General features: G+C 45.4%; 1 protein-coding gene across 4 annotated transcripts in view; it reads left to right on the forward strand.

Moving 5' to 3' along the window:
• RMND1 (required for meiotic nuclear division 1 homolog) overlaps window positions 1-22,328 on the forward strand; it is a 42,289-nt gene extending 19,961 nt beyond the window's left edge. For 3 of the 4 annotated variants that reach the window (XM_033952004.1, XM_033952002.1, XM_033952005.1), the window contains exons 8-12: window positions 6,517-6,581; window positions 7,577-7,653; window positions 14,390-14,510; window positions 20,262-20,378; window positions 22,055-22,328. In XM_033952004.1, the coding sequence (XP_033807895.1) occupies window positions 6,517-6,581; window positions 7,577-7,653; window positions 14,390-14,510; window positions 20,262-20,378; window positions 22,055-22,087 (413 nt within the window). In that variant the 3' untranslated portion in view covers window positions 22,088-22,328. Of the gene's footprint in view, window positions 1-6,516; window positions 6,582-7,576; window positions 7,654-14,389; window positions 14,540-20,261; window positions 20,379-22,054 lie in introns of those variants that run through there. The other variant, XM_033952006.1, reaches the window with a different exon arrangement.
• Window positions 22,329-26,031: the final 3,703 nt, after the last annotated feature.

The raw sequence follows: 26,031 nt of genomic DNA on the forward strand, positions 1-26,031 counted from the left end.
ACCAGAGCGGTCCGTCTGGCGCTGTTGGTTTTCCACTCCCTGTTGCTGGGCAAGTCGGTCAGAGTGCTGTCGGACAATGCCACGGCGGTGGCTTAGGTCAATCGTCAGGGGGGCACCAAGAGCACTCAGGTGGCGCAGGAGGCGGCTCTGCTCATGGTTTGGGCGGAATCCCATCTGCTGGACCTCTCGGCCTCTCATATAGCCGGAGTAGAAAATGTTCAGGCAGACTTCCTCAGTCGTCACTTTCTAGATCCAGGAGAGTGGTGTCTCGGCGCCGAGGCGTTTCAGTTGATAGTGCAGGCTTGGGGGCAGCCCCTGATGGACCTGATGGCCACGGGTGGCAACGCCAAAGTGCCCCGCTTCTTCAGTCGTCGCAGGGACGGTCTGGCCGAGGGTCTGGATGCTCTGGTCCAGCAGTGGCCAACGGAGGGGCTGTTGTATGTGTTCCCTCCTTGGCCGCTGGTGGGCAGAGTGCTTCTTCGCATTGTTCACCATCCGGGTTTGGTGGTGCTGGTGGCGCCGGATTGGCCTCGCCGTCCGTGGTATGCGGATCTGGTGAGGCACCTGGTAGCGGATCCTCTTCCTCTGCCTCTCTCGGACGACCTTCTGATGCAGGGTCCCATTCCCATGTTCGACCCGTCTCCCTTCTGTCTTACGGCGTGGCTCTTGAAAGGGGTCGCCTTAGCAAGAAGGGATATTCAGACAAGGTGATCTCTACACTGTTGGGGTCCCGGAGGCTTTCTACCTCTCGGGCTTATGTGCGGGTTTGGCGTCTCTTTGAGGAATGGTGTCGGGCGCGGGGAGTGACCTCTTTTCGCGCTTATCTGCCTAACATTCTGGAGTTCTTGCAGGATGGCCTGGATAGAGGCCTGGCTTGGTCTTCTCTCCGGGTTCATATTGCGGCCCTGTCGGCCTTTCGAGGGTTGGTGTCAGGTCAGCGTTTATCGGCTCTTCCTGATGTGATTCGGTTTTTGCGGGCGGCCAAGTTGCTTAGGCCTCCCCTACGGCCCTCGGTTCCCTCTTGGGATCTTAATCTGGTTCTCTCTGTTTTGGTGCGTCCGCCTTTCGAGCCCTTGGACGACTGTTCTTTGAAGGACCTTACTTTGAAGGCGGTCTTTTTGGTGGCCATTACTTCTGCTAGGCGTGTTTCTGAGCTGCAGGCTTTCTCTTGTAGGGCTCCCTTCTTGGAGTTTTCTAGGGAGCGGGTCGTCTTGCGGCCTGTTCCTTCCTTTCTGCCGAAGGTTGTTTCTCCTTTTCATGTCAATCAATCGGTGGTTCTCCCGGTCTTGGGTGGTCGGGAGGGCTCTTCTGAGCAACGGCAGCTGCGCAAGTTGGATGTCGGTCGGGTCCTTCGCTCTTATGTGCAGCGGACCCAGGAATTCCGGAAGTCCGATCATCTTTGTCCTCCTGGCGGGTCCTCGTCGGGGAGCGGGCGCTTCTAAGGCTACTATTGCGCGCTGGATCAAGGAGACGATTGCTTCCGCTTATCTTCTGAAACAGCAGCCTGTTCCGGAGTTTCTCAAGGCTCATTCCACTCGGGGTCAGGCGGCTTCTTGGGCTGAGTCGTCGCTCGTGCCTCCAGTGGATATTTGTAAGGCTGCGGTTTGGTCCTCCTTGCATTCCTTTGTTCGTCATTATCGGGTTGATGTGCAGGCGCGTCGGGACGCGGTGTTCGGTGAGCGTGTACTGGTATCGGCCCTTCGGGGGTCCCGCCCGTGAGAGGGACTGCTTTGGTACGTCCCATTCGTAAAGTTAACCTCTACTGGTCTGGAGAGTGCTAAAGAAGGAGAAATTAGGTTCTTACCTGCTAATTTACTTTCTTTTAGCTTCTCCAGACCAGTAGAGGTCCCCACCCTGTCTGTTGTTGTTGTTGTTGGGGCTGTTGCGCGGGCAGTTTTTGGTTTTTGCTGCGGGTTCTAGTATTTTTCTAGGGCCGGGGAGAATTGAAGAACAGCGGCTGTGGCTCGGCTGGCTTAGCTGGCGAGCTGTGGGGACATTCTTCCTTCGGGAATTTCTCCTCTGCATTTTCCAACAGCATTTTGGGTATGTTATTTGTTACTCCTTTTGGAGTATTGTTTTTTCTCTCTGTTGTTTTCCAGTTCTTGGTTCTGCTTGGCTATTCGGCAGACTGAGGGAAATAGAGAGGAGGGGCTAGGATATACTGTCCCAAAGTTTTGTTTTCAGTCTCCACCTGCTGGTCATGATTAGATATATACCCATTCGTAAAGTTAACCTCTACTGGTCTGGAGAAGCTAAAAGAAAGTAAATTAGCAGGTAAGAACCTAATTTCTCCTTACGTCCCATCCCTAAGTTCCAGAGTGTGGAAACTGCTTTGATTGTAAGCGGTATATTACGTCCCATCCCTGAGTTCCAGAGTGTGGAAACTGCTTTGATTGTAAGCGGTATATTACACCCCATCCCTGAGTTCCAGAGTGTGGAAACTGCTTTGATTGTAAGCGGTATATTACGTCCCATCCCTGAGTTCCAGAGTGTGGAAACTGCTTTGATTGTAAGCGGTATATTACGTCCCATCCCTGAGTTCCAGAGCGTGGAAACTGCTTTGATTGTAAGCGGTATATTACGTTCCATCCCTGAGTTCCAGAGTGTGGAAACTGCTCTGATTGTAAGTGGTATATTACGTCCCAACCCTGAGTTCCGAAGCGTGGAAACTGCTTTGATTGTAAGCGGTATATTACGTCTCATCCCTGAGTTCCAGGCGTGGAAACTGCTTTGATTGTAAGCGGTATATTACGTCCCATCCCTGAGTTCCGGAGCGTGGAAACTGCTTTGATTGTAAGCGGTATATTACGCCCCATCCCTGAGTTCTGGAGTGTGGAAACTGCTTTGATTGTAAGCGGTATATTACGCCCCATCCCTGAGTTCCAGAGTGTGGAAACTGCTTTGATTGTAAGCGGTATATTACGCCCCATCCCTGAGTTCTAGAGTGTGGAAACTGCTTTGATTGTAAACGGTATATTACGCCCCATCCCTGAGTTCCAGAGTGTGGAAACTGCTTTGATTGTAAGCAGTATATTACACCCCATCCCTGAGTTCCAGAGTGTGGAAACTGCTTTGATTGTAAGCGGTATATTACGTCCCATCCCTGAGTTCCAGAGTGTGGAAACTGCTTTGATTGTAAGCGGTATATTACGTCTCATCCCTGAGTTCCAGAGCGTGGAAACTGCTTTGATTGTAAACGGTATATTACGCCCCATCCCTGAGTTCCAGAGCGTGGAAACTGCTTTGATTGTAAGTGGTATATTACGCCCCATCCCTGAGTTCCAGAGTGTGGAAACTGCTTTGATTGTAAGCGGTATATTACGTTCCATCCCTGAGTTCCGGAGTGTGGAAACTGCTTTGATTGTAAGCGGTATATTACGCCCCATCCCTGAGTTCCGGAGTGTGGAAACTGCTTTGATTATAAGCGGTATATTACGCCCCATCCCTGAGTTCCAGAATGTGGAAACTGCTTTGATTGTAAGCGGTATATTACGTCCCATCCCTGAGTTCTGGAGCGTGGAAACTGCTTTGATTGTAAGTGGTATATTACGTCCCATCCCTGAGTTCCAGAGTGTGGAAACTGCTTTGATTGTAAGCGGTATATTACGCCCCGTCCCTGAGTTCCAGAATGTAGAAACTGCTTTGATTGTAAGCAGTATATTACGTCCCATCCCTGAGTTCCGGAGCGTGGAAACTGCTTTGATTGTAAGCGGTATATTACGCCCCATCCCTGAGTTCCAGAGTGTGGAAACTGCTTTGATTGTAAGCGGTATATTACACCCCATCCCTGAGTTCCAGAATGTGGAAACTGCTTTGATTGTAAGCGGTATATTACACCCCATCCCCTTTCTTTTACACAGAGCGCATTGTGGTTGGCAAAAGAGGGTAGGAAATGTTATTTTTGGGAATCTCTGGCAGGAGGGAGATTTGAACATAGAAATCCTTGCTTGCAAGCTCCGCCAACAGAGAATGAGTTGGGATTGACATTTATGTCTGTATTGTCTAAAACAATTGTACATTTGCCTGTTCTTCCTGACACATAACCTCTGCCTCAGGAGTGTGCCTACTTTTTCTGGCATAATTTTGTAGCAGTACATAGGCGCCTATATTGTTTTTACAAGATATGGGTAATATATACCTTGCTAAGAAATTACTGCCATCATGCATGAAACCAGATGAGAAACATGATACAATGTGCCAGGCATCTTGCTGTCTTTGCTCATTACTAGAAAATCCTCTCTCTCCAACACACTCTGATGTGTTGATTGTGAAGAGAGTCCAATTCCAACCTGGTCACACTGCTGCTATTTCTGTTTCATGCTGACATCTGCTGGAACACATCTAGTGAATGTTCGCTAAATTAAAAAAGAAAAGAGAAGAAATTGGCAGAATGATTGGGCAAAAACCTTACTCAGTGTACCCTATTTGGAAGTGGCCCAACAGGAAGTTATTGAAGGTGTTAGGCTTTATTATTTATGTGCTCAGCTGCTATGATATTTTAAAAAACCTAATTGCAAATAGACCTTATCGTGACTTAGAATAGGAGTGGACTAATCTGGCTTGAGGACCACTTTGAGAGCAGTGAAGGGGCATCTCTCTCCAAACCTCAGCACTCTCCCAGTGGTCATTAGGAACCAGTGAAGGGGAATCTCTCCAAACCTCAGCACTCTCCCAGTGGTCATTAGGAACCAGTGAAGGGGAATCTCTCCAAACCTCAGCACTCTCCCAGTGGTCATTAGGAACCAGTGAAGGGGCATCTCTCTCCAAACCTCAGCACTCTCCCAGTGGTCATTAGAAACCTATGAAGGGGCATCTCTCCAAACCTCAGCACTCTCCCAGTGGTCATTAGGAACCAGTGAAGGGGCATATCTCTCCAAACCTCAGCACTCTCCCAGTGGTCATTAGGAACCAGTGAAGGGGCATCTCTCCAAACCTCAGCACTCTCCCAGTGGTCATTAGGAACCAGTGAAGGGGCATCTCTCCAAACCTCAGCACTCTCCCAGTGGTCATTAGGAACCAGTGAAGGGGAATCTCTCCAAACCTCAGCACTCTCCCAGTGGTCATTAGGAACCAGTGAAGGGGCATCTCTCTCCAAACCTCAGCACTCTCCCAGTGGTCATTAAAAACCAGTGAAGGGGCATCTCTCTCCAAACCTCAGCACTCTCCCAGTGGTCATTAGGAACCAGTGAAGGGGCATCTCTCCAAACCTCAGCACTCTCCCAGTGGTCATTAGGAATCAGTGAAGGGGCATCTCTCCAAACCTCAGCACTCTCCCAGTGGTCATTAGGAACCAGTGAAGGGGCATCTCTCTCCAAACCTCAGCACTCTCCCAGTGGTCATTAGGAACCAGTGAAGGGGCATCTCTCTCCAAACCTCAGCACTCTCCCAGTGGTCATTAGGAACCAGTGAAGGGGCATCTCTCTCCAAACCTCAGCACTCTCCCAGTGGTCATTAGGAACCAGTGAAGGGGCATCTCTCTCCAAACCTCAGCACTCTCCCAGTGGTCATTAGGAACCTGTGAAGGGGCATCTCTCCAAACCTCAGCACTCTCCCAGTGGTCATTAGGAACCAGTGAAGGGGCATCTCTCTCCAAACCTCAGCACTCTCCCAGTGGTCATTAGGGAGCAGTGAAGGGGCATCTTTCTCCAAACCTTAGCAGTTAGATCATTCTGGACAGGCTAAGCTAGGTCAAGTTTTACTTCTAGTGAATGCAGTGGAAAGAAAACCAAAACTGGTTCAATCCATCCCTAACGATCTGAACCGAAGTCGGTAACCCTGCACTTAAGCCATAGCTGTCGCCTGCTTCAGATGCCTCCACACCCCCTCCCTTCTTTCTCTACTATTGAGATAGGCCTGGGGAAGCCACTGTATGGGATCTGTAGCATGGAATGATATAGATTGGCCACTGTTGGAAGCAGGATACTGGGCTAAATGGACCATTGGTCTGATCAAATATGGTTGTTCTTATGTACCATGACACCTTGAGAAAGGGGCGAATTGTCTTGAGGCTCAAAACTCCCACTGCTGCCCTGATAGTCCAATCTTTAGGCTACTGCCTCTCTGCTACCCTAATACTTGGGCCAAATTCTTGCAGTGGTTTAGGCCAGTGTTTCTCAAGTTGGTCCTGAATTACTGCCTCGCCAGTCAGGTTTTCAGGATATCCACAATGAATATGTATAAACTTGGTTTGCATACACTGCCTCGATCATATGCAAATTTCTTTCATGCATATTCATAGTGGATATCCTGAAAACCTGACTGGCAAGGGGGTACTCCAGGATCGACTTGAGAAACACTGGTTTAGGCCACACCAGCCTAACCCAGCATCAGAAGTCAATTTGCTGTTCCAGGGGGGCAGTGAGCTTGATGCAGATGTTATGATGGGCAGTCAGTGATGGACTAGGACTGTGTGCAGCTGGATGACATGCACCTGTGGGCTGTACTTCACTCACAGGAATGGTCTGGATAGCCATGACTTAGATAATTAAATTTTCTTTTCTTTTATATTGTTTACAGTGAAATTGGGTATTTGGGAAGCATCTTTAGATAATTTTGTGGAATCTATCCAGTCAATTCCAGAGGTAAGTGGAGGAAAAGTCCATAGTCTGTTATTGAGAAAGACATGGGGAGAGCCACTGCTTGCCCTGAATGGGTAGCATGCAATGTTGCTACTATTTGGGTTCTTACCAGGTACTTGGAATGTGGATTGGCCACTGTTGGTAACAAGAGACTGGGCTAGATGGACCATTGGTCTGACCCAGTAACACTATTCTTACATTCCTAACGTTGTGTGCAATTCTGAGACTATAAACATAAGAACATAAGAATCACCTCTGCTGAGTCAGACCATAGGTCCATCATGCCCAGCAGTCCGCTCCCGCGGCGGCTCCCTAGGTCAATGACCTGTAAGTGATCTATTACTCTATACAAAAGAGAGAAACAAAATACAAAAGAGAGAAAATGAATATTGGTAGAGATGACGTGTAAGTTGTGTATGCAAGAGTCTGTCACCGCCAGTGCCTCTCCGCCCCACCCCGCGAGCAGTATCTTCCACCTGCCTTGGCTCCCTTCTGACATCACTTCCTGTCATGGGACCAGAACATGACATCGGAGGGGAGCCAAGCGCAGCATTAGCAGCAGGTGGAAGATGCTGCTCATGCCAGCAAACATTTATAGAGGTATATTTTCAATTACGTGCCGTGAAAAACATTTGCTCTGTTTAGTGTGCTGGAGTTAAAAAAGTTTGCGAGACACTGATCTATATTAGTGGATTTACAAATGTGAACAAAATTGCTCTAAAATGTTAGAAACGGCTGCAAAACTTTTCTAACCCTCGCCACCGACTCTACTAAAGCTGGAGGTTGTGCTTTTCTTTTACCTTCATTATGACCTGTCCCCTAATGACCCCAAATCCAACACTTCAGGCAGCTGTCCCTGTGAGTAGTTACTCATTTGTAATAGGTTTTTCCCCCCAAATCAAATAATTCAAGGAAAGCAAAATCTCCATTTCCTAGGCATGAAAGATGTAGCATTAGAATGTTTGTCTGATGAATTTTACAAAACAATGTCTCTGCAGATGTTACAAGCCAGAAAAAAAATGAAACTCTCCCATGATGATGTGATGCAGAAAATTGGAGAACTTTTTGCTTTAAGGTAGATTTTTTTCCCCCTCCTGTATGCTCTCATGTTTTGCATTTGTGTTTTTCCTTCAGAACCTTTATTTGATCCAGTAGAGCAGAGGTCTCCAAAGTACGGCCCGCAATATGGTTTTATCTGGCCCTTGGAAGAATTGTGCGGAAATGCACCAATTGGACTAATTTTCCAATGAGAATCCGCCAAAAAAACCCCAACAACACGGGGTGTTGATAGATTTCAAATACATTCAGAACAAAATATATTGTTATTTCATATTATATAAATATTATTTACAACTTTATTTCATACTGAATCGTAATTGTATACTTTGCGGTATTTCTTCGTACTTGTTCGGCCTCGATCGACAGTGTCAATTTGTGGTGGTGTAGGTAGATCTGGCGCTGTGACTAATCTTTAAATTGAATCTGGAAGTTCGTTACTAGTCGTTACGGTTAATATTTGCAGTGGTGCAGTGTAAAACTCCAATTTGTAATTACATGAATTTATATTTAAAGGTGCATATTCACTTATTCACATTGGAAGTCGCTACTTGTAATTAGCGTTTCAAAATTTGAACCTCAGTTTAATTAGATTTTAAAAACACAAAAACAGTTCCATCATTCACATTAATGGTTTTATTATAATTTGTGATGAAAATATGAGAATTTGCTGGTAGCGTTCATCGTCATTAATATACAATAATTTAATCTCACATACTCTGTAATTAGTTTATAAAAATTTCTGCTTTCAATAAAACTCGTATCTAGAATTATTTTTCTTTTTTTTTTTTTACTACGGTCTGCTAAAAAGTGCTGAAGTACCCAATGTGGCCCTCATGGCAAAAAGTTTGGAGACCTCTGCAGTAGAGTCATGTCCATAATTGATTTATGTCTTGTGACTCTCCTCCTGCTGAGGGGGGGAGGGGCTAATGCAGAAAGCTTCATGTAAGAGCAGATAGCGTAGCTGGTTTTAAGAAAGGTTTAAACAAGTTCCTGGAGGAAAAGTCCATAGTTTGTTATTGAGAAAGACACACTGTTTGCCCTGGATTGGTAGCATGGAATATTGTTACTCCTTGGGTTTTGACCAGGTACTAGTAACCTGGATTGGCCACCGTGAGAATGGGCTACTGGGCTTGATGGACCATTGGTCTGACCCAGTCAGGCTATTCTTATGTTCTTAGAGCTGCGGCTCCATCACAAAATTAGTGTTCCTAAACCTCCATGGAATGCTATAAGCAATGAGCATGCAAATTACTGTCTTGTTAAAATAGCAAAAAGGTAAACAACAGCAAAAGCACACAATGAAAGGAATACCAGAAAAAAAAAAGAAAACCGTGGAATGCAATTTTCTTCGTCTTTGGTTATTGAGAGTGATGAATGATATCAGAATAAATACATCCACTGTGTAAAGGTGCTGACACAGTCTGTGTTTCAGCTTAACCAAGCCTTCCTCAGGGGTCCAGGTCAGTTTTCATCGTTAAAAATGCTGAGCCGGACGTTTATGCAATTAAAAAAAAACCCTTGCTCGATGAGCTTCTGCTATGCAGAGTCAAAAAATAGCAGCAATAATCTATCTCAGTAATAAATGTCATCCTTCCCGACAGTTCCTGAGCAATGATTGGCTCAGGCACTGACAGGAAGAGTGACTACTTCTTTTTTTAAAAGTCTGGTTGTCTGTATCAATCTCAAGTAGAAGGCTCATAATATTCCTCCCTTTCACCACTCCTGTCCACCTGACCCGACTATTCCCCCCTCCCCACCCCAATATTTAAAAAAATATATCCAGGGTGTTATAGACACCCCCTCCTCTTCCCTCCTCTCCCCCACCCCAAAAACAATCCTTGATGTCCAGATGACAAGGTGCAGAAGAACTTAAATCTCACATTAATGCATATTAATCTGAACAGGAGATCTGAGACAAAATACAACATCATAACACACCATCATCGTACCTTTTCTCCCTCTCCAGAAACTCTCCCAGTAGCCCATCCATTGCAACTTCTCATCAGTCAAGGTCTGTACTCTTATAACCTCCACTCCGACTCTAAATCAAAAGGTCTTGTACCTCAAAAAATCCTAAATTGCCCTTCTATTCACCCAAAGATGCGTGCTAAAAGTATTGTACAGAGTTTTGATAACATCTACAAAGAACCCCGAGAATACATAGAAACATAGAAAGATGACGGCAGAAAAGGGCTATAGCCCATCAAGTCTGCCCACTCTACTGTCCCACCCCATTAAGTCAGAGTGCTGCTCGACCCACGTAGAGATCCCACGTGGAAGTCCCATTTATTCTTAAAGTCGAGCACGCTAGTGGCCTTGATCACCTGCACCGGTAGTTTGTTCCAGTGATCCACCACCCTTTCTGTAAAGAAATACTTCCTGGTGTCACCACCAAATCTCCCTCCTCTGAGTTTGAGCGGGTGCCCTCTTGTGACTGAAGGTCCCTTAGGAAAGAATATGTCGTTTTCCACCTCGACACGACCTGTGACGTACTTAAATGTCTCAATCATGTCACCCCTCTCCCTGCGCTCCTCTAGAGAGTAGAGCTGCAACTTGCCCAGTCTTTCCTCGTATGAGAGACCCTTGAGTCCGGAGACTATCCTAGTGGCCATTCGCTGGACTGACTCAGCTCGAAGTACATCTTTCCGGTAATGTGGCCTCCAGAATTGCACATAGTACTCCAGATGAGGTCTCACCATGGTTCTGTACAGTGGCATTATGACTTCAGGTTTACAGCTGACGAAGCTTCTATTGATACATCCCATCATCCGCCTTGCCTTGGATGAGACCTTCTTTACTTGTTTGGCAGCCTTCATGTCTGCACTGATGATTACTCCCAAGTCCCGTTCTTCTGAGGTCGTAGCTAGTGTTTCTCCATTCAAGGTGTATGTTCTGCATGGATTTCTGCATCACCTTACACTTCTTTGCGTTGAAGCCCAGCTGCCATGTTGAGGACCAGTTTTCCAACTTGATCAGATCCTGCGCCATACCATCCGTGAGATCGCTTTCACCTACTATATTACACAGTTTGGTGTCGTCGGCAAACAGCGCTACTTTTCCCTGAAGCCCTCGGGTCAAGTCCCTTATGAATATGTTAAAAAGGGATGGTCCCAGGACTGAGCCCTGCGGCACTCCGCTAGTCACCTCCGATGTCTTAGAGAGGGTGCCATTGACCACCACCCTCTGAAGTCTTCCACTCAGCCAATCATTGACCCATGCCGTTAGTTTCTCACCTAACCCCATCGATTTCATCTTGTTTAATAGTCTACTGTGTGGGACACTGTCAAACGCTTTACTGAAATCCAAGTACACTATGTCCAGAGACTCTCCCGAGTCTAGCTTTCCTGTCACCCAGTCAAAGAAGCTGATAAGATTGGATTGGCATGACCTGCCCCTAGTGAATCCATGTTAACAGGGATCCCTCAGATTCCCCTCATCCAATATCGTGTCTAATTTCCCTTTAAGTAGAGTTTCCATGAGTTTACACACTATTGATGTGAGACTTACTGGTCTGTAATTCGCAGCCTCCGCTCTGCAAACCTTTTTGTGCAAAGGAACAACATTGGCAGTTTTCCAGTCCAGGGGGACTCTCCCCGTACTTAGGGAGAGATTGAAGAGCATGGCTAACGGTTCCGCCAAAACATCGCATAGCTCTCTGAGCACTCTTGGGTGCAGATTGTCCGGTCCCATGGCTTTGTTCACCTTGAGTCTTGACAGTTCTTTGTAAACATCAGCTGGTGTGAACTCAAACTTCTGAAATGGGTCATCCATGCTTTGCTTTGCATCCAGCCGAGGCCCGTGCCCTGGTGCCTCGCAGGTAAAGACTGAACAGAAGTAATCATTCAGTAGTTTGGCTTTATCGGAGTCAGTTTCCACATAATTCCCGTCTGGCGTTCTAAGGCATACTATCCCGTTTGTGTTAGTACGCCTTAGAACGCCAGGGCACGGGCCTCGGCTGGATGCAAAGCAAAGCATGGATGACCCATTTCAGAAGTTTGAGTTCACACCAGCTGCAATGATGCATATATAAAATCCCATCTACTCAAAGAGAAAGCCTTGTGTCTCTGGTCACCCATCAAGGAAGGTAAAATGTTTTTAATATTCTTTATCATGTAATGTCCCTGGACAAAGCCAAACCTGCGACTCATGGATAAGTCCTGGGATCGCTCCATTCAGTTTTTTGGCCATAACTTTTGGCAGCAGCTTAATTTCAAAATTTAGTAATGAAACTGGCCGAGAAGAATCGGGAGCATGGTCCCATAGAGGCTTTGGGAGCACCACTATCCTAGCCAAATTCAGATTTAATGATTAAATACCGTATTTTTTGCTCTATAAGATGCACCTGACCATAATATGCACCCTAGATTTAGAGTAGGAAAACAAGAAAAAAAACATTTTGAACCAAATTGTGTACTAACATATACCAGGCTTTGCACCCAGCCCCCTCACTTCCTGACAGGCTCTGCACCCTGTCCCCCCTCCCCTACTAATTGTAATGCAATTTTTTCCTTTCATTTTTCATATACACAGAGCAGATATAAATTTCAAAACTGACACATTTCGATCACTAAATTGAAAATAAAATCATTTTTCATTTTTCATATACACAGAGCAGATATAAATTCTCAAAACTGACACATTTCGATCACTAAATTGAAAATAAAATCATTTTTCCTACCTTTGTTATCTGGTGATTTAATTAGTTTCTGGTTGGACTTCCTTCTGATTGTGCATCTAACATTTCTTTCACAATCCAGCCCCCTCCCCTTTGGGTCCAAGTCTCTCTCTATCTCTCTCTGTCTTTCTTCTGCTTACAACCCCCCACCCCATCCCCATGTCCAGCATTTGTTCTCCTTTCTTCCAGGTCTTTCTCTGCTTCTCTCTCCTTCCTTCCTCCCTGGTCCAGAATCTTTCCACCTCGCTGCAGTCTCTCTCTCTCTCTTCCCTCTATACACCCTCCAAGTCCAACATCTGTCTCCCTTCTGTTTCAGGTTTCTCCCTCTCTCTATCATCCTTCTGCTAACATTTTGAGTGTGTTTCCCCTCTCTACCCCCTCTAGTCTAGCATCTGACTTGTCTTCTAGTCTATTTTCCTGCTTCTCCTCAAGGTCTCACTCTCCCCCCATGGTGTCCAGATCCAGCGTCCCGCCAGGGCCCTTGCGACGGGCGGGGCCTTACCTTCAAGCTGCTTCCTGACCCAGCTAAAGAGGTCGTCTTCCACGCTGTGACCACCACTGGCAGCAGAGCAAACTTAGCAGGCTGCCATTGGCCTCTGAAGCACGTTGCCTCTGCCGCGGTCCCACCTCTGATGTCAGAGGAGGGGCGGGACCGCAGCAGAGGCAAAGTGCTTCGGCCAATAGCAGCTTGCTAAGTTTGCTCTGCAGACTGCCGTCAGCGGAGGTCACAGTGTGGAAGACGACCTCTCTCGTTGTGAGGGCGGGATGCTGAATCTGGACACCGCGGGTGAGAGTGAGAGGAAGCTTCAGGCGCTCACCGACGATAGGGAGAGCCATATGAGACGCAGGCATTTAAAAAGGTACGTCGGAGTGGGGGTGGGGTGTTAAAAACATCCATATGCAATGGTACAGGAGTATGCATTACCTCAGACACTAACCGCTGAACCATCTCCCAATAAAGAACCACCCTAGGGCAATCCCACCAAATATGCTCAAAAGTCCCTGCCCCCCCCCCAACCTCTCCAGCAGTGGCCAGTTCCATGAGCAAATCACCGAAACAATTTCTCTGGAGTATAATACCACAGAAATAACATTTTATAGCCCTGCTCAACCAATGGAGTGGCTAACAATACCCTCAGCAAATGACTATAAAATTGTTCCCATTGCTGCAAATCTAGGGACACCCCCAAGAGGGCCTCCCAGTTATGCTCATAGGATCGGACTTGGGGGCGACTATATAATAAAGCTTTATACAAGCGGGAAATAAGTCCCACCGCTGAGCCCATACGGAACACCTAGGAAAGGCAGAGTCCGCCCCCTCCCATTCCGGGATCACTCTTCTGCACAAAAAGTCCCGAAGGGACTCCATATCTTAAATGAGGCAGGAGGGATGCCCACTTGCTCCCACTTCCGGTGCTGGCATCTTCAAAAATGGCCTCTCCCAGGTTTTTAATATATTTTGTTCGTGTTAATCTTTTATTGTTTATCATATTCTCTATGATTTATCATTTTAATAATTGTTTTATTTATTATCTTCATTTTAGTTTGGTATGTCCACTGAGGAAGGCAGTGTTCTGCCGAAGCCAGGATCCTACTTGGGATTTCCCATAGGAACTTTCAGTAAAATCCCTTGTGTTGTATTGTGACATTGGCTTTGTGTTTCTTTTATTTTGCCTCTCCCAGCCCTTCACAAGCGCAGCCTGCCATATAAAGGAATTTTTCCCTTATATGGTAGGCTGACCCAATCCGGTGCATCGTATTGCCAGTTGCATCTTATCCCAAAGAGCTCCCTAAGTCGTCATTTCAGAACATTTGCCTTTTTTTCTCCAGTCTGAATTAACCTAGAATCAACATGTGATAAACTCCTGCCTGACTTATATTAAAAATTGATAGAACATGCAGTTTTTCTTACTTTTTACACCATCCTTTCACTTCAGGAAATTGATTCAGTAAATAAGATGGCCATGACAACCAGATACCTCCTGCACAGTATTTCCAGCTCTCTGAAGAGAGGCATTGTGGTCAGTGACGTGTTCAGAAGCTCAAACCATAATTTGTTGGTCTGTTTCACTTTCAGACACCGTATCAATCTGAGTTCCGATCTACTGATCACCCCCGACTTCTACTGGGACAGGGAGAATTTGGAGCAGCTCTATGAGAAGACCTGCCAGTTCCTGAGTATTAACCGCAGGGTGAAGGTGGGAGTAAAGAATCCCAAGACTCCAAAGAAAGTGCCAGGAACCTTCATGGTGTTAGTCATGCAAAACAAAGCTAGCTGCAAAGAGTGGCAGCTCCCCACCTCATAGAGCATACAGCCTTTGTTAACTATAATAGCAGAAGACAGAATCCAGGGAAAAGGACAGAAGGGGAGGATATGAGCATAATAATCAGCCAGTGGTGTAGGGATGAAACACAGCACACACAGGGTTCAAGTTGGGCGGAGACGTTCCCTTGTGGAAAGCTCCGAGCCCTTTTATTGTGCTTCTATGCTAATTACATCAAGGTAACTCCCTTGTTCACATATCTAGGTTCAAACAATTTTTATTGATGCAAACAACATCAAATACAATGCCCAGGCACCCCAAGGTGCACAGTACAAACAAATATGCATCATTTTAATAGTATATTCAAGTAGCCACTTGTACAGACAGCTACATTGGCTGCCCTTGGAAGCTCGTGTAAAGTTTAAGTTCGTCTGCCTCTGCTTTAAAGTTCTTTACGGTCTAGCCCCTAAATACATATCCGACCTCTTCTCCTTCTCAGCCAACAGACACAAGAGAAGCTCCCACTTGCACTTCGTTTCTCCCCCGGTTAGAGGTTGCAAACGGAAAAAACACCATGAACACCTTCTCTCACATCAAGCAGCGTTATGGGGTAAAGACCTAGAGCAACTACTCTCGCCCACCACTTACGAGGTATTTAGGAAGCGCCTCAAAACTCACCTGTTCCTGAAATATCTATACAGCTGACCCGTTCCTCTACTTCCCCCTCTAACGGTTCTCCTGTCCTATCCCCCTCCTGTTTTCCAATCCCTTATCTTCTTTCAACTTGTACTTCACTAATCTTTTGTAAACCGCATAGAACTTAACGATATTGCAGTATATAAACTGTTATTATATATAAAAACTGTTATATATATATATATATATATATACAGAAAGAAGGATAGTGAAATATAACTTATAACCAATATAAATCACGATAAACATAAAGAAAATTCTTTCAACTAACCCAACTCAAGTCCTCAAAAAATGAGATCCAAGACTACGTTAAGCGAGAAAGAAAGGAAAAAAAATTATTTAAGAACAGCTTATATAAACTATTGAGCTATTGTTGATTCCTCTTTATCCAGTCGAGACAAAGCCTGAAAAGCAGTTAACTGATGAGGTTTAAAAAAAACCATTTTTTTTTTTTTTAATGTTTATAAGTATGAGATTTTCAAGTGATTTATTAAATGTTGTTATTATGATATTTGTACACTTGATGAAAGGCTAAAAATGAATAAAGAATTTAAAAAAAACAAAAAAAAAAAAACATATTTAACTGAACGGTAGCAAATAATATACTTGCAAGGATATCGTAAGTAAAACGTCGCACCCAGTGAAGTGACTCCAGGTTTCAAAAGTAGAAATTTTCTACGATGCTTTTGAGTTTCTCTACAAAAAATCAGGAAACATTTGTACTTTACATCCAAGAAACTCTTTCTGTTTATTTTTGAAGAAAAGTCTCAATAACCATACTTTGTCTATTGCGAGAGCTAGAGTCACAACCATTGTAGAAGGTACTGCTGTCTCTCTATCTGATGTTTCTAAAATTTCAGAAACATTCAATGGTATTTGATTCAATATTTTAGACTGCAATTGAGCCCCATCTTTATTTGGTAAATAATACACTTGAGTAAATGGTGGTAAAGTTTCCTCAGAAACTTGCAATATTTCAATCAGATATCTCCTTAACATTTCCCTAGGAGTAACCGTGGTTAAACTAGGGAAATTAATAAGTCTCAGATTACAATTCCGGGAATTATTTTCAAGTATTTCCACTTTCTACCTGAGATTAGTATTATCTTTGATTAGGGACTCTTGTACTTGTTTAACTATAAGCATATCTTGATCAAGCTTTTGAATCGTAGACTTTGAGACAGTCAAATCCGCTGTTAAATCTTTCAGCTCTCTAGTATGTTGAATCAATTTCCCCTCTCTATATTGGAAATCGGGACTGATAGTTTTAGTAAAATATGCAATCAGATCCCATAAAGAATCTAAAGTCACTTGTGCTGGTTTCTCCCAAATAGGAAACCTTTGTTAGGTGTAAAAATGCTCACCGTCCTGAGAAGAAAAGCTGTCCTGGCTTGATTCTGACTGGAATCCACCTCCGTCTGCTTGTCCTACCTCGGTTTCTTCTGCAGTTGCTCCCTGATCAGGGAGCACTGCTTCCACAGTCTCCAATATAGAACTTACTGCCTCTGGGGAAAGGACCTCCCCCATCTCCGGGATTTCCTCTGCCCCTGGAGAACTGGTAGACCGAGGTCGCGGAGGTGGGGCTTTCAGGTCGGGGCTTAAGGTAGTTGCAAGCCCAGGAGAGACAACCCCAGCCTCGCTCTGTCCGGGTGCTCCCAACGGGCTGCTCACCGGCATGGACAACGCTGCCCCCTGCATCCGCTGCTGCAGTTCATCAATTCTGCCGAGGGAAGGCAAATCCGAGCGCAACGAGGCACCAGCTGCGCTCCTACCCCTTCTCTTCGGCATCCTAATAGGAAATCAGGCCGCAAAGCCGCCGAATCAGGAAATAGGGTAAGACATCTGGAGCAGTCCGGAGCGTCGCTCTCAGAACATCTGTTCAGCGGCCATCTTGGATCTAATTCTAGATTTATATCCTCTTGTTCACATATCTAATAATTGGTGGATACAAAGTTACATGCATTTACATCGTAACACCCTCAAACTCAGCACGTAGTCAATGCCTGTCTGCTGAAGTATCTTTCCATATGAGGACTACTTAAATAAGATAAGGGTTAATTTGTGACAAGAAGGGGGGGAGAGGGAATGATTCAGCATTCTGTCACAGGGGGTATGAAGTCAGTGTGCTGACCTCGCCCTGCTTCAGAACAGCATTACATTTCTTCTTTTGTTACTACTTTTAAGGCAAATCTGATCGGGATTATTTGTGATATAGATCATGACATGGACTTATGCATAAGGTAAACAGTGAAGGCAGGCATTGAACAAAACAACAGAGAGTAATCAAAAGACCAATTCCAAGGAGTAGAGACTGCAAAATGACTCGGAACCACTAAGACCATAAAGCTTTCCATCACTCTGATAAGATACCTTGATGAATATCTGAGGCCAAATCATGTAGTTGTTGAATTTGTTCTTCTATACGGTTGCTATTATTTGTTAGGTTGAAGCACATCTCCACCCAACTCGAACCCTGTGTGTGCTGTGTTTCATAAATAAAGAGAACCATTGGAGGCAGAGGTTTAATAGTTGGGAAGGAAGGGCTTGTCTTCTGGTATTTTTAAGGATCTTAGAGCCATATTTAGTCAGCTGTACTAACGGTTCACGGTAGAGAATGACACAGGGACAAAGTTTGTCCCTATCCCTGCAAGCTCTGTCCCTGCCCTGCCACCACAGAACCTGTTCTGATTTGCAAAAGCCTTTAACACTTATGATTTTATATTTAAATATTTTTATTAAAATATAAAAAGTGACAATATTATGTACAACTGTTTATCAGTCACAAATAGGAGCATTCCATTTCTATGTGGTTTTGGTACAACCGTACCAAAGATTCAATTGCCTGTTTTGACATAATCTGGGAAGGTAACTGGATTGTCTTTCAGACATGGGTGTAGAAGAGAACCTAAACTGTGCAGTGGGTGAACAGGAAAATAAGTGTCTATTAAATGCTCAAAATGTTCCTTGATGTCAGCAATGATGATAAATCTTGCAGTAACAGTGAGATGCTTTAGCAGTTGGGCACGTGATGGAAGGACCTTGAAGGTGGTAGGAGTCTGAAAAGCAGCTTCTGCAATTTTTTTAATCATTGAATTCAGTTGTCTAAGTCAGTGTTTTTCAACCTTTTTACACCTATGGACTGGCAGAAATAAAAGAATTATTCTGTGGACCGGCGATTGAAGAACACTGGGCTAAGTCGTGGGCCAGACCCCGCCCATCTCTACCCAATCTCCACCCATAATAGTACTAATTGCACCTTGCATGTCCCGTGCCTCATCTGGAAGCCTTCCCTCTGACATTGCAACATCAGAGAGAAGGCTTCCGGTTCAGGCGCAGGATGCCCATAGGAGCCGCTGCCCGTGGCTTTGTGCACTGAATCAGTTAGGAAGAGGGAGCTGGCTCAAAGATAACGCCGCATCAATCGCACCGTGGACCGGCGGTTGAAGAACACAGTTTTGGGCTTGATGCACGTGCTGACCCTGTGGACCGGCAGGAAATTTCTATGGACCAGTGGTTGAAGAACACCGGTCTAAGTTGTGTTAAGTTTTTACATATTGATACTAGTCTCAAGTTTAATTAAAGAATGACAAGGGAACAAAGTTTGTCACTCTTCCCATGGGCTCGGGCCCTGTCCCCCTCTCTGCCCCGTGGTTAATCACGGGTACCCATCCCTGTGTCATTCTCTATGGTTAAGAGCAAATTTTAGCAGGCCTTAATGGCAAAATATGCACATTATGCTTGAGGCCAGAATAGCTTATTAACAAACATTGAAGCAATTCTTAATACAGAAGCACCGGCGTGTCCAAAAACTCTCCGTCCACATCATCCGACACCTCCCTCCCCCCCCCCCCCCAAGATCTTGGTAATTCTCCTCCTTTCCTTTGAACCAAGTCTTCATCCGGCAAGACCGGTTCAGCCATAGAAAAGTCATAAGACACCCGCGGCTGTTTGAACGATGGCTGGGGAGACTGGACAGAGGCAGGCGCCGCAGAAGGAGACTGAACTGGGGCAGCAGTGGAAGGTGCAGACCCCCAGCCTCCTGTAAATAAGTATTGTACATGGCTAAAACAAAATCAGGGTCAAGATAAGGAAATTGGGTCATTAGGGCATAGACAGGGGGTGGGTAAGCAGAGTGGGCAGACTTGATGGGCTGTAGCCCTTTTCTGCCTTCTATGTTTCTATGTTTAAACCCTCCAGCGGCACCACAGAACTCAACACAGGTGCAGAAGAAACAAATAGGACCTATTCTGTCTATCCAAAACAGGAGGAAGGTCACCTGAAGCCACGAGGAAAATGGCGGCCCTTCCCATCACAACTGAAGGAAGGCCCGCTGAAAAACTGTCTCCCAAACATAGAAGCGGCAACAAGGCCAGACTAGACCCCACTACTAAATCAACCGCAAGCAGCAGTTGTGAAATGGGAATCCCCAGCGCCCTCAGCAGTCAAAGCCTGAACTCCCTGACCACCGGCGGTTGAGGAGACCCCGGCATGAGTAGCAGGGGAAGCACGGGATTCTCCAGCGCTCCCCACCGACGAGTGGTGCACGCGCAAAGGAGTACCCTGCATACCAGCACCCGAAACAGAACACTTCACACACACACACCGGCCACATCCACAGTTCAGCACGCAGACAAAACACACTTCTGCTTTTTAATAGTGCTCATATCATACATGCGGGAGACCTGCGCACAAAAACGGCTGCCTCATGTCCTTTTATTTGCTCTTGTCTGTGGTATGCTTTTAATTCTTTTTTTTTTTCTTCCTCAATCTCACTGCTTCAAAGATTAATAGAGAAGACCCCACTGGCTCTCAGAAATAAGCAAACGCTGACATTTTTCTTAGTACTTTTACTTTAAGAATTGCATCTCTTTACCCGAACTTGGCACTAGTGCAGCCTCTGAGCGGTACTTTTCCTGAGAAATCTCATCTGAATCTATGTCCTTTCATGTAGTGGGAACAGTTCAAGCAACTTTTTTTTCTACATGGCAGGTGATGAATGAAAAACTGCAACACTGCATGGAGCTGACGGACCTCATGCGCAACCACCTGACAGAGAAGCACACACTGCGCCTGGAATGGATGATTGTCATACTCATCACCATTGAGGTAGTGTGTGTCTCCTTCCAGCCCTCGCACAGATCTCTCTTATCTGTGTCCTCTTCCTCCATTATAAACTCCCGACTTTTCACTTCTTTAATCAGTCCAAAACCAGCCTCTAAAGTAGTGGTTCTTAACCCTGTCCTGGGGACCCCCCAGCCAGTCGGGTTTTCAAGATATCCCTAATGAATATGCATGAGAGAGATTTGCATATAATGGAAGTGACAGGTATGCAAAGCTCTCTCATGCATATTCATTAGGGATATCTTGAAAGCCTGGCTGGGGGGTCCCCAGGACAGGGTTGAGAACCACTGCTCTAAAGCTTTCTGCAGCTGCTCTTTTAGCTTTAGCCCTGCTTGTTCTAAGCATTTTCTCTAATAAATTAGATTGCAAGCTCTAAGAAGGGACTGTATGTATGTCTATACAGTGTTGTGTTTATCTAATAGCACTCTAAAAATAATTAGTAATAGCAGTAAGCACACTTATCAGTCTGATTGCACAGCCCAGTAAAACAAAACTTTATGTAATGTTTTATTTCTGAAAGGGCTGACATTGTAGTAAATAAGCATGGCAGGCTCAACCTATGGACTAGGTAAGAGGCCCTGGCCGCTGGAGCGTCAAATCCCAACCCAGTCTAATTTGATTGATGCTGGACTGGGATTTTGGTATCCATCATCACCAGTGCCTCACCTGGTCCAATAGGAGGGAGAGATATCAGATTCTGGAATTGGGGGGAGAGGGAAGAAAAGATACCAGCTTGCAGGGGGGGGGGAGGCACCAATGCAGAAGCAGGATCATAGCACCACAGTCCCTTGAGCCAGCCATGTAAATAAGAACAAGTGGCGTGGAGGAGGAGTTTAATGGTTAGTGCAGAGGGCTGAGAACCAGAAAACATGGGTATGATTCCTACTTTGCCTCTTCTTTGCTCCAGGTTCAGATCTTAGACTGTGAGCCCAATAGGGAGAGAAAGCAACTTATGTAATATGAAAGCCACTTTGGTGCTATGTTAAACATAAACCAGCTGGGGGGCATGAGAGAGTATTTGGTTTGGTTTCACTGGAAGAACCATTAGCAGTGCGTTTGGGCAGATATTAAGCTGTTTCCTTCCTGAAATCTTTGTCCCTCTGTTGGTGGATACATTTGAGACAGAGACCTTGAGCACTTTCTTCTAGAAGAGTTTCCTCATATTCATACTGAATGCTGTCTCATGCTTGAACTGCATCGAAAGGGGAAGGTGAGCTGGTGCACCAACCTGTCTCAGTGGGGCAGTGCTTCCCAAACCAGTCAGTCAGATTTTCTGGATAGCCACAATGAATATTCATAAATTAGATTTGCATGCAGCGAAGGTAGTGCTTACAAATCTAACTCATGAATTTTCATTGTGGATGTCCAGAAATCCTGATTAGCTGGGGTTCCGCTAGGAAACATTTAGGAGCCACTACAGTGGAGTGAGGTGGCAGTGCATTATTACCCAGCCATAGAGGGTGGTGCTCTTTTGGAGGGTGCCCCGCCCCTTGGACTGCTCAGGATGCTGATGGGCCTGGTTGTCAGTACTGAAGTAGTGTCTCTAGTCCTATTAAGGAGATGGAGCTCCTCTCATATGAGGAAAGGCTGCACTGACCAAAACCTGGTGCATCTACAATATCAACAGGTGACTAGTCCATCACTTCTCTTATGCTCCACAGGTGATGTTCGAACTGATCAGAGTTCTTTTCTAATTGGTGACAGAAAACTACATGCTCATGGAAATCAAAACAGTGATCTTATGATGAACACAACGAAAACTTGCAATTATGGCAGAAAATCCAAACTGTGAAAATCACTTTACTCTTCAGAGAATGCTGTCAGAATGTATGTAAAAATAATAATTAATGGTGGGCAAATGGCAAGTGTTTAATGTATGTATATGTGTATTAAAGGTATTGTCACTTGGTGTTAATAAATTATCTTTCACTTTAATCCTTGCTCGTTTCCTGCATATATCATGATTCAGCATCTCTACACAGAGATAGGTCCTTAAATGCTGCAACTCAAAATCACATTGTCAGGGTAGGCTAGACCAGGGATCTCAAAGTCCCTCCTTGAGGGCCGCAATCCAGTCGGGTTTTTAGGATTTCCCCAATGAAAATGCGATGAAAGCAGTGCATGCACATTGATCTCATGCATATTCATTGGGGAAATCCTGAAAACCCGACTGGATTGCGGCCCTCAAGGAGGGACTTTGAGATCCCTGGGCTAGACAATGTTAAGTGCTCCAAGTTCTTTAATGTCATACTAGCAGCTTCAAATTTTGCAGAAAAATGGGAGGGAGGTGTTTTGACCAGAGTGTACCCATGTTAGAATCACACTTGTTATATTTTTGAGGATGAGAGTGGAGGTGCTTCTGCATATGGTTTTTCATTTTGGGCTTGCCTGATTCTACTATGAGCGTAGTAAATGATGGCAGATCAAGCCCTGCATGGCCCATCTAGTCTGCACAACAATCATATTCATTATCAAAGCAATGTTGAACCAACAATCCAGTATATTATTACAGTTTACTTGCCAAGTTCCACTATAAGACTTTATTTATTTTAGAATTTATAAACCACTTATAATGTAAGCCACAGTTCTTCAACCGCCGGTCCGCAGGAAATTTTTGCCGGTCCGCACAGGGCCGGCAAGATTGACTTACTTCAACTTCCTGCCGGTCCGCGCAGGGCCAGCAAGATCAACATGTGAAGCGTGCGCTGGGCCGGAGAGATCTTGGGGAGCCTCCGACAGTGGCTTTCTCCCCTCTCTGCAGCTCTCCTTTACTTCCCAGTGCAGCAATTAACAAAGGCAGCCTCGGGGCTTTTGCTGAGTCGCGGCTGCCTCTGATGATGCAACTTCCTCTTTCCTCAGAGGCGGCATGACCCAACAAAGGACCCGAGGCTGCCTTCGTGAATCGCTGCGCTGGGAAGTAAGAAGAGCTGCTGGGAGGGGAGAAAACCACTATCAGAGTCTGGGAAGCTGCTGGGCAGGGAAAAAAAGGGACAGCTGCTACTGGAGAGGGAGAAGAAGAGATGCTTCTGGGAGGGGAGGAGGGAAATGAATCTGGGAAGCTGCTGGGCAAGGAAAAAAAGGGACAGCTGCTACTGGAGAAGGAGAAGGAGAGATGCTGCTGGGAGGAGAGGAGGGAAAGGAATCTGGGAAGCTGCTTGGCAAGGGAAAAAAGGGACAGCTGCTACTGGAGAGGGAGAAGGAGAGATGCTTCTGGGAGGGGAGGAGGGAAAGGAATCTGGGAAGCTGCTGGGCAAGGAAAAAAGGGACAGCTGCTACTGGAGAGGGAGAAGGAGAGATGCTTCTGGGAGGGGAGGAGGGAAAGGAATCTGGGAAGCTGCTGGGCAAGGAAAAAAAGGGACAGCTGCTACTGGAGAGGGAGAAGGAGAGATGCTGCTGGGAAGGGAGGGAAGATAATTACTGCTGGACAGGAGGAGGAGGGAAGGGAGAATGAAAAAAGGAAGGAAACAGCTGGCAGAGAGATTAGAGGAGGGGAAGGGGAGACACAGGCATGAGAAAGTAGAGAGATTGATGATAGGAAGGGGTCAGCAGAAAAATAAGCAGAGAGGGACAACGATGATAGATCTGGTGTAGGAGAGATAAAAATGAAGAGAGCAGTGAAGCTGGAATGAATCATGTAAAAAGGAGAGAGGGGGCACAAGCTGGATGGAAAGGGGAGAGGGGCATAGAAAGAAGACAGATACCATATGGAAGGGGCAGATGCTGGATTGAAGAGACAGAGAGGGCAGACGCTGGAAGGAAGAGAGTGAAAAGAAGATTGAAAGCAGAAACCAGAGACGACAAAAGGTAGAAAAAAATAATTTTATTTCTATTTTGTGATTAGAATATATCAGATTTGAAATATATATCCTGCTAGAGCTGGTGTTAGACATAACTGGGGACTGCAAAGCCCAGGCAGTGCTTCTTTAGCTTCCAGCTGGCTTAGGGCGCTCTCTGACCAGGGGGCAGTTGCCCTAGTTGCACTCCCCTAAAACTATTCCTGTCATGTGTGACTGCAGTATTCTGGTAGCATGATATTTCTGTGTAGCATTCTGTAATAATTTGGCTTGTTGTTTTCTTGATAGTAGAGGGGATATATGTGAAGGGGAGGGGAGACAGGGGTTTTGTTGATTCTGCTCTGAATTATTTGTATTTATAAAATGGCAATTGTAGAGAATATTGTTTCTTTTTATACTTTAATAAAATACATTCAATATAAAATCATAACTGAGGCTTGTGTGGATGGGATCAGATGATTTGTGGGGACCGACTCGCAGAGATGGGGCGGAAACGGGTTTTTTAAATTTTAGTCCTAGTAGTTTGCCGGTCCACAAAATAATTCTTTTTTTTCTGCCGGTCCACGGGTGTAAAAAGGTTGAAGAACACTGATGTAAGCAGTTTACATTCAGGCACGCAAGTACTTCTCCCTATTGGTCCTGGTGGGCACACAATCTGACTAATGTACCTGGGGCAATGGAGTATTAGTGACTTGCCCAGAGTCACAAGGAGCAGCGTTGGGCTTAAACTTGCAATCTCAGGGTGCTGAGGCTGCAACCCTAACCACTAGGCCACTCTTCCCCTCCCACCCAACATATGCAAGACCTGTACTCAAACAATATGAATGTGGTGTAAAATACACATACGTGCTCCTGATCAAGCTTTGCCATTTTTTGGGCAGACCGTAAAAAAGTCTGACCTAGCCCTACTTCCCAACTACAGCAGGTTCATCGAAACCTGCTCCAGCCCATCTGGATCTGTCTTTGCCCTATACAGGAAACAAACAGTCCATCCAGCATCACTGCTGGAGTTGCTATTTAAGTTCCACTCCAGCACATCATAAATGAAGTTAAAGCTGTTGATCTAACATTATATTTCGATACTATCCTCTTTCTATCTAGAGATCCTTTATGTCTATCCCACTAATTTTTGATCTCCATCACTGGTTTTGTCTCCACCATTTCCACTGGGAGGGCAATCCAAGTTTCTCCCTGGACAGGGATCTTACAGCCACACAAGTAGGTGACGTCCCCTTGACGGAGCCGACGTCACCTACTTGTGTGGCTGTAAGATCCATCTGTCCAAGGAGAACTACCGTTACAGGTAAGCAACTTCTATATCCATCACCCTCTCTGTGAATTTCCTGACGTTACTTCTATGTCTAACACCCTGCAACTTCATATCTAGTTTTACCACTTCTCTGTATCTGGAAAAGATTTGTTTGTAGATTAATACTATCCAATTATTTAAACAGCTGTATCTTATCTCCTCCACCCCTTCTTTGTTCTAGGGTATACATATTCAGATAAGAATAGCCTCTACTAGGTCAGACCAATGGTTATAATCTGAACAGCTTCATTTCATGCTCTACCTACAACTTACGCCTCCAAGGCTATGCATGAGATTTTTGTATAAAATTAGTTGTAGAACCAGAATGAATGGGGGGGGGGGATTTACGCATCGGCATCGGTGCCTCTCTTATAATTCCAGATACACTATTTAACACGTACTGCTTTGGTGATAAAGCAACTCGCCCTGTGTAACAAATCCGCAGCGTCCTAGCTTTAACCAACATCTACTGGCACGTGGGTGCAGCGAGATCGACGCACGCATGCGCCTAGCGACCTCCGACGCTTTTAGCGCG

Source organism: Geotrypetes seraphini, chromosome 7 (assembly GCF_902459505.1).
Source record: "Geotrypetes seraphini chromosome 7, aGeoSer1.1, whole genome shotgun sequence".
In the NCBI taxonomy this organism is placed as follows: Eukaryota; Metazoa; Chordata; class Amphibia; order Gymnophiona; family Dermophiidae; genus Geotrypetes; species Geotrypetes seraphini.